This window comes from Condylura cristata, unplaced genomic scaffold, assembly GCF_000260355.1.
Source record: "Condylura cristata isolate star-nosed mole 26May11 unplaced genomic scaffold, ConCri1.0 scaffold00002, whole genome shotgun sequence".
NCBI classification, from domain to species: domain Eukaryota; kingdom Metazoa; phylum Chordata; class Mammalia; order Eulipotyphla; family Talpidae; genus Condylura; species Condylura cristata.
Genome location: NW_004567103.1, coordinates 38,214,837 through 38,224,590, shown reverse-complemented (window position 1 = coordinate 38,224,590; position 9,754 = coordinate 38,214,837). Strand labels below are relative to the sequence as shown.

The 9,754-nt window shown below is 35.4% G+C and overlaps 1 protein-coding gene across 1 annotated transcript in view; it reads right to left on the bottom strand.

Moving 5' to 3' along the window:
- Positions 1–9,754, bottom strand: part of CERKL (ceramide kinase-like) — a 95,333-nt gene that overhangs the window by 15,772 nt on the left and 69,807 nt on the right. The window contains exon 4 of the mRNA XM_004674473.2: positions 3,471–3,534. Within this exon, the coding sequence (XP_004674530.1) occupies positions 3,471–3,534 (64 nt within the window). The remainder of the gene's footprint in view (positions 1–3,470; positions 3,535–9,754) is intronic.

The following is a 9,754-nucleotide window of genomic DNA, read 5'->3' as shown; positions in this document are numbered from 1 at the left end:
TGGCCTGTACCCCAGTTCTATATGAATAAATCTTTTTTAAAAAAAGAAATTGAGGTATAAAAGACTAAATAACTTTTCCAAGGTAACTAATAAAACCTAAATCTGAAACCATAAAATTTCTTTTTAGAGAATGTACTACAATTTAATCTATTATAATCTCTTCCCATATATTAAACCTAGTGAAAATAGTCAAGGTTTTACTATTTTGAAAATAAGTTTAGCAGTGAAACCAGTATGAACGGAATGAATTAGAAAGGAATATATTTATTTTGATAACTCCTAGATCGTTAAGATTGCCCTCACAGTTACCCAGAGACTATATCTCACAAGTCTGTATACTAAAATAAAAACCTTTAAAAAAGACCCTTGTATATTAGAGTTACTCTAAAACATAAACCTTCGAGTAACTAATTCATCACATGTGGTACATCTTATATTTTAGGATAAAAAAGATTTTAGTGTGACTCCACATGGAATGATTCTGCCTACATAAGTACAACTAGGGGCTTATTTCTTACCTCAAATGAAAAATATAATACATTTTCAAATGAGTATTTTGTATTTGAGTGAGATATTTGACTGTTAACCAATACCATCTTTGAAATGTTGAATATTACTGAGTTTTTTAATTTAAATTCTTCCTTTTTGAAAAAAACAGGTGATTTTTAAAAGCTTACTTAGTAACTGTTATCATAGTCACTGTGTTCAATGTTAGTCAAATAATATAGCACTGAGTTTTGGTACGTCTATTTAATGGTAAAATTAACTGTAATTTAACAAGTGAAAATTTAAGAACCATGAAATAAAGTTTTGTATTATTTAAAACTATGTAAGAGTGCAAGTAACTATTATTCACATGTACCTTATATTAGTCTTCATTTGCTTTTATAGAATTTCATATTCATAACCAGTATCAATACAGGACAATATGGAAACATAAGCTCCTACAAATTCTATGAATGGATCTGAGAGTGGTTGCTAGGACTCACTGGAGTTGACCAGTTGCTCCATGTATGGCTGTTCTATCCCTGTTGTATTTAGAAACATGTCACAATGTATCTTCAAAGAAATGTGTCATTTGTTTAAAAACTCCAAAGTTTGATAACAATTCTTGAATATTAGCAAATACTATTGCTTCACTGAAAAATACACAATCTTCTCAGATCTTAAATTCTCTGCTCCTGTAATTAAAATCCTTTAGGTGATTTCCTAATCACTACTTATGAATATTTCTACTGGAGTAAGCCAGAGATGCTTCATGCTCAAGTTCTTGAAGGTTATTGTAAGCCCCTTTTTCATCAAGATACCAAGATACTTGGGGATAACTATTCTTGAATCCTCTCTGTGTTAGAAGTCATTTTTAAGGCTCAGAAAGAGAATTAAAGAGCAGAGAGCATTCCATTTTTCAAGCATTTCTATTACTTGGAGAACTGTTCTTTTGAAGTATTGAAGACAGTCTCCATTATTTTCTCATATACCTTTGTATGCAATTCTAAATAGAATGATTTAAAATCACCACTTGATGAAGTGGTATTCCTAAATACCATTATCAACTCTTACTGGAAAAACAAAGCCTATAAAAATAAACAATCTAAAGATTTTAAAACATACATGATCTTCAACAGACATTCTAAATCAACATGCTGTAAGATTTACAGTTAAATCACTAAAACTCTATGTAGTGGCTAGATCACATTACTTAGTATATAAAAAATGTAATAACTGCAGGGTCTGTGTAACTTTTAGTGCCACACTTTAAAGTAACCACACCTATCAGGTGAAATAATCAAGCATGTTTAGGAGAGGAAACTATTATTGTCCTGTATGTGAGCATTCATCTCATTCTGTAAAGTTCTTTATGATCATTATCATAGTATAATTATTGATAGAATGTACTTAGAGATAACACATTGAGCATAACACTTCATAATTCTGATAGGCAAGATCAGGTCTCATATCTATGATGTCTGTTAATATCATAACATAATTATGTGTTAAAAAAAAAAAAAGGTTATATCAACCACCATGATATACTCACAAACTGGGTGCCAGGACTACATAGCATATGAAGGTGGGTAGCCAGTGGGTATGATTACCCCAATTAATTGTCTTCTTGTGAGTTAATTTCCTAGACATACCTATTAATCAATATTAAGTATAAAGCTCTGAAGTCATCTCCTACTTCATAGCCTTCAATGTTATCTGTTAATATTTACCTAATTCATTTTTATTCTCAATTTCCTTGGTAAAATCATTTTTCACTAACAAAAAATTTCTTTTTCATCCACTGATACTATTTCCTCACCAAAATATACTAAGAATTTCTGAAAAACAACTCTGCTAATTAATGTTCCTTTTTGAAAATATCACTTTCCTCCCTAAAATGTTCTAATAGTTCTTTGGGAAAAGCAAGATCCTTGACTTCAGTTGGACAAACCAGATGATCTCCCTGATATTGGAGCCTTCGGTGGTCCCTCCTCTGCCACCACCACGTCATGCAAGGAATTCACTCACTTGTCACCTTTTACAACTCTGAAATGTTCCTCCTTGCAAAAATGTTCTGTAAGAGAATATTTTCACCTTTTTTTGTCAATCCTATACTTTAACCAAATGATGCACTTAAATTTAAAAAAATGGCTACTAGGGCCTTCCTAGTGGTGTAAAGAGGTTCAGTCTCAGCACTATCAAGCTACCAGCAGCTTCTGAGGCAGGAGTTCTACCCCCAGCTAGGGACCACATGGCACTGAAGACATCTCCTGTTTCACCACCTGTTCCCCTCAGCAGTGTATTTCAGGAGATCTGCCTGCTCTTCTCCCCACTCTGACCTGCAGCTTCATTGTTGTGAGCATAAATAAAAATAAATCTTTTTTAAAAAAGATCTACTATAAAGTGTGCCACTTGCCTTTCTCCTTGTGTTTGCAAGTCAATGAACAATCTGCACATTCCAGTAAGATGCAGAAAACAGTTTCCAATGCCTAGAGTGGACACTACTTATTTAGTGGCCATTGAATTATAAGAGATAATTAAAATCAGCATCTCTTATTCTTTCTGAAAACAGTATATTGTTTTTATAAAATCACAGACAAATTAACCATAGTTATTTAACACTCAAATTTATAAGAGGGTCCTAGTACAATGACGCCAATAACCAACAGCGTACTTTTGTCAATGTTTTTATATTCACATAACTAAAGAACTAATGATAATAGATGCAAATTATACATTTGAAATAAGTGTAAAGTGACACACTCTACTGTCATGCTTATGATGAGTTTTCTTCTTTTGTTTCCTATGTCAAATCCTGAGAAGTGGGTGATCAGGCCATATTATCTTAATTATTACCTTTTTGTTACAGATAAAAATGAAAGTTTCGTTACATATCTCACAGATACTTAAAATCTATAGGTGCCAAATACAGGATGAAAATATTTAATAAGAAGTGATACAATAGCATAAACAATATAACCTACCCATCAAATCCCTGGAGTTCACATTCCTTCAGCAGTGACAGAGCATGTCCTTCATATTCTGTTACTGTGTTTAAAAAAATAAACACACACACACAGTGAAAATTCTAAACAATGCTTTATACTTTTAAACTTGGTTTGGCAAGATAGTATAGCAAACATATGGTGAGGCCATAAAACAACATTTATTTTTGAATATTTATATTTTAATCATAGGAAAGAGGATTAAATGTTAGTTGCCTGATGTGTTTTACAGCTTTATGTAAAAAAAAGGGCCCTACTTTTGTTCCAAGTACATAAGTCATTTGGGGATATCCCGCACATAGCAGTTAGATCATTGATCTTGGTGCTTGTCTGTTTAGTGTTCACTAAATAAAACACATTTTCTTTAACTCAGAAGCTTGGGAGCAGCAGTATTTTGAAAATAAGGCATATTAGTTGGCACCGAACAGTCAATGTTAAATCGCTTTGGCAAACTCACATGAATAAATTAGTTGAAAGGTTAGTGTAAGATTTACATACTAGAAGAATGTGTATCTGGAACTGCTAGACTAAAATGAGGAGGAATTGGATGCGAAAATGTGAAGCAAAGCCAAGACCAATGATAACAGAACCATTGCCCAAGAGGAGGGAGCACACAGGCGCACCAGAGGCTGGGTCCTCGGAGGAAATGAATCTGTCACTCCCTATCGCTGTCTCTACAGTCAGGATGCCCTGTGCAGTATTGTAAATGCCAGTGAAGACAGGATAAACTGGCACAGTGCAGATGGCACCAAGCATCCCAACCACATTTAGCATTTTCTAGGGCAGCTCTGCCAGAAGAGACAGCCCAGCTGTATCCACCCATCAAAGATTTGTGCTGACTGACATGACATTGCAGATGGATTTTTTTGTGTAAGAATGTGCATCATTATATGCAAGATTACATTAATCTTTCATGCCTGTCTGTCCCTGGTGCCAACATGGTTCAAGCTTTCCCTACAATGTTTTTAGATATTGTTAAAAATTATTAGTCTTGGTGTCTAAAAGCATCTTTCTGTTTCCAGAAGTGTTATATGATAATTCTCCCATAGCTTATCAAATTATATTAATATTCATATGAATAAAACCTCTCTATATTTTATTATAATCAAAAGAAAGCTATAAGGAAACTAAATCTAAAATAATACCATAAACCTGGAATGTTATCACAAATGATTGCTTGCTGAACATTCATTTATAACATCAATGAGTTCTTACAATCTTAAAATGCAAAATGCAAAAATGTCTGATATACACACATTAAAATAACTAAGGACATTATGAAGAAACATTTATGCTAATGTCAGTTTACCAAGTCATATTTTTACTTTGGTAAAGTTTCTCAAATCAAATACAAAATTTGAAATTATGCTATGGTTTAATGCTATATTCATTTGGCAAAAATAACTGAAATAATCTTATTTTCCCTTTCTCGCAGATGGAATTTGACAATATACAACAGAATAAGGAACAATTCCTTGACCTCAAGGAGATATTTTGGAGACAAAGGAGATTCATGAACTCTTCAAAAATAAAGGAACACTGTAAAGCAGTAATTAGTGATTATAGAAAAATAAATAAATGAAGCAGGAAAGGATTGAATGGAATATGAACTACTTTTTAGGTATAGAAGAAATCAAAATATGTTTTCAAACAGCATGGTAAGGGCTCTAGACTCAATGAACCACACTGAAATCATCCTACCCCAAGTAAACATAAAAAATAGATGCCTGATATCAAAAATAAAACCAAGACATAACAACAATAAGAAAAACTGTAGCCTAATTTCCATGATAAACTGAGATGTAAAATTCTCAACAAAATCTTAGAAAATTGAACTCAACAGTGCATGAAAATTATCACATACAATGACGAACTAAGATTATTTCAAGGACATAGAGACAGATCAGTATCTGAAAATTGAGGCGTGCAATTCACCATATCAACCAAGGAAGAGAAAAATCATATACAATCATATCAATATATGCAGAAAAGGCATTTGGTAAGATTCAACATTTATTAGTAAAACATTTATGTGTAAAATTAAGAAATGGAGCGAGAGAGAACATTCTCCAACAAAGCAGGCCATATATATCCAAGTCACAGATAGTACCATTCTAACAGTGACAAACTGATAATTTTTCCTCGAAGATCAGGCACAAGACTAGAATGTCCAATTTTACCGCTAACATTTAGCCTGGCATTAGAAAACCTACCTATCACAGTTAGGCAAAATAAAGATATAAAATGTGTGAAAGAAGTGAAACTAATTCTATTTGCAGATGTCATAACTATATTCCAAACACTCAACTAAAAGGACTAAAACAATAAAGCAGTACAACAAAGTGGCAGTTTCCAAAATCAATTAGCAAAAACCCATTACATTCCTATCTGCAAAATATTAGCTAGAAAAGGAAGGAATTGTGAAATCACATTTACAATTATATCAAGAAGATTTAAGTACCTGGGGGTAAGCTAAACAAAAGAGGCAAAGATCTTCAACAATGAAAGCAAAAAGACATTGTTCAAAGAGACACAAAGAAATGGAAAGATATTCCCTACTCATGAACTGGAAGAATTAACAGTGTTAAATGGCCATTTACCCAAAGCAGTGTACCGAGTTAACACAATTCCTATCAAAATTTCAATGGTGTTCTTCAAAAAACATAGAACAAACATTACAAAATTTATATAGAAACCACAAAAAGACTCCAAATAGTGATCCTGACAAGAGAGAGATGACAGCATGTATCAAATGATATTACCAAGCAACAGCAATCAGGAGAGTATGGTACTGGAACAAAAACATACATACAAGCCAATGGAATAGCATTAAGAGTCCAAAATAAACTCACACTTAACTGGAGAGTTAATCTCCAGCAAAAGAGCCCACAGTATATAATGGAGAAAGGAAAACCTCTTCAACAAATGGTATTGGGAAACTGGACAATCACACGTAAAAGAATGAAATGAGATCCTATCTCACGCCATATACTAAAGTACTTTGATGGAAGATCTGAAATATGGGGGAACAAAACATCAAACAACCTTTGATGGTGTAAGGGGTTAAGTCTCAGCACTATGAAGCTAACCCAAATGGCATAGCAGACCTTTCCTGTCTCGCCTGCTGCTCTGCTCAGCAGTGTATTTTAGTCATTTTACCTGTTCTGCTCCCCACTATCTCTGGTGAATCCTGTTACTCCCCTACCACTGTCGCTGGCCTACACTCCAGGTCTTGCATGCATAAATTAAATAAATCTTTAAAAAATATCTCAATGCACAAAATACCAAGAACATGAGTAAGACCCTCTGCAACACAGATTTCAGTGATATCTTTGTAGATTCATTGCCAACTGCAAGAAAACACAAGATAATATAAATAATTGGGACTACCTCAAACTAAAGAACTTCTGTATAGGGAAAAATTATCATAAAAACAGGAGGAAGTCACCCTACTGAATTGGAGAAAATAGTTGCATACCATACATCCAACAAAGGGCTGACATCCAAGACTTACAAAGAACTCATTAGGAAAAAATCCAAAAAATGGTCACAAAAGCTGACCAGGCACTGTTTTAAAGACATGCAGATAGCCAACAATTATGTGAAGAAATTCTAATCATGACATTTAGATACTACCTCACACCTAGGAGAGTGACTTATCAAAAATATGAAAAACCAGTGCTGGGTAGGGCATGGGGAAGAAAAAGGAATTCTCCTATGCTGCTGGTGGGAATATAGACTGTTCCAGTATCTGTGAAAAACAGTATGCAAGTTTCTCAAAATATTAAAAATACTTTGGTTCAGTCATTCCATTCCTAGAACTATCTACCCAAAGAATGCAAAAACACTAATTTGAAGGTAAAGGTCTACTCCCACATTCGTTTTAGCACTATTTACTATAGACAAATTATATAAACAATCTGAGTTCCTAAAGACAGAGGAATACTATTCAGCTATTAAAAAATAAGAGAGGGGGTCCTCCCTGGTGGTGCAATGGGTTGAAGCACAGCACTATAACGCTAGACATAGCCACTTCATGAGTTTGATCCCCTGCCAGGGAGGTGGCCCACGTGGCGAGACAGACCTCTCCTGGTCCCCTGATGCTCCCCTCAGCAGTGTGTTTCTTCCATCTGCCTGTTCTGCTTCCCACTCTGTCTCTGGTAAATCCTCTCACCAATATTGCACCTCTGGCTTGTGTCCCAGTTCACTATGCATAAATAAATAAATCTTTAAACAAACAAAAAAGTAAAAGAGGGCCCTGCCTGGTGACTCAGTGTGTGAAAGCACAGCATCTTCAAAGCTGGCCAAGACTGCTTCTGTGTAAGTTCGATCCCCACCCCAGAGGTGATCCACATGGCACAGCAGATCTCTCCTGACCCGACCACTGCCCTCCTCAGCAGTGTATTTCATCAACCTGCCTGTTCTGCTTCCCACTCTGTCTCTGGTGAATCTTCTCACTGTCCCTGCACCTCTGGCCTGTACTCCGGTTCTATATGCATAAATAAATAAATCTTTAAAGATAAACTCTTCCCTTTTTCTGCAACATGGGTGGGGCTGGAGGGAGTTATACTAAGCAAAGTCAGTCAGAAGGAGAAAGACAAATGCTGGATAGTGTTTCTTACATGTGAAATGTATAGAAACTAAACAGAGGGTTACATAAAATCAAGCCAATAATAAACTTTAGAGATCTGACTGTAAAACTGAGAGGACTAGAGGTGAAAGAGATGTAGGAGAGCAGAACAAGAAAGGAGCACACGGGCCAGCTATAGGTGTTGCAGGCCTGGGTGCTGGGTGTGCTGGAGTAGCATACACATGAAGGAAGTGATCTTATCCCTCTGAATCAATGCTTCCTCAATTAAAAAAAAAAGTTGTAAAGTTGTAACAGAAAACAAAAGATGTGACATATAGGCTGAATAGGATCCTTCTCAGGTATGAAAAAAAAAAAAAGAAGGGCAAATTCTTGTTGCTATTGCTGACACATGGATGAAACTAGAGAAGATGAAGCTAAGTGAACCAAACCTGAAGAAAAAAGAGAAAAGAGGTGTTTTCACTTTTAAACAGACTATCAAGAAACAAAACAAAGGGTCAGACAAAATAAAACCAACAACCATGGAAATCTGACTGTAGAACTGATAACTGCCAGAAGGGGAGGGTGGAGAGCAGAATGTCCAGGGTGTCCAAGCAGCCACACTGGAGGCCAATGGGTTTCCTGGTGCTGCCTGTGGCATGGCAAGGAAGGTATACCTGAAGGGACGTGGTTCTATCCCAGGGAGCATGGACAGTGTTATCAGCCAATGTCCCCTCAACCTCAAAAATGAAGTTTCAAAAAAATTGAATGCATGGAATTTTGGAAGGCTGACCATCTTTTTTTTTAAACCTCCCTTCATTTTGCAATGAAATTGCTATGCTATGTTCCTTCTATATAGGAAATTCACAAATCTGTGAGTACAGTTCTCTCTGTATTCTGCTGTGACACCCCATTTCACCCCCACCTACTTTAGTTTATATACTACTTCCTCCAAAAGGCGGGACTGAAAGAACATAATTTACTAGGTGGGTAATAAATGCTAATGAGGAAATAGTGAAAAGCAGATGAGATTTTATCTGGATACAAGGAAACAGTACTTGGTCTAATAAAATGTTACAATGGGATAAGATATAGAAATACTATTTTCTTTCCTGCAGGCACTTCAAATTTACTAAACTCAGAAATGGAATCCATTTCTATCTTTCAAGTTTCACTGTTGCCTCTCAACTATATTGTTTTGTGTTCCATCATCCACTGCCCAATACAGGAAAATGACTTCCTCCTAGATTATCCTCCTCTTTCACTCTCCATAACCAGTTGAAAGGAAGAGGGCAGATTGTCTCTATCCCACCTATGCTGCAGCACCCCTCCATTCTCAAACTGATGCCCTAGATCTAGTCTACATCATAGTCCTCTCCAGTCTTTCTCCAACCTTTATCCCACTCTAGTCAGGGTGACTTTTCTCAAACACAGTTAATCGTATCATTTCCCTATATAAACACCACTGATAGCTCTACATATCCCCAGGGATAAAGTTCCAATTCCCTAATTGATATCTAAGTATAGCAAATGGGATTCCCACATAAACATCCATAATAATTTAAGCAATAATAAGAACTTTACACCCAGAATTTCTATTCATGTTGGCCCGCTCCCTTCTCCACTTAATGCATACGCATATACTATCCAAAATTTTATTACAATGCAGATAAAATTGCAAGTAAAAAATGCCTTA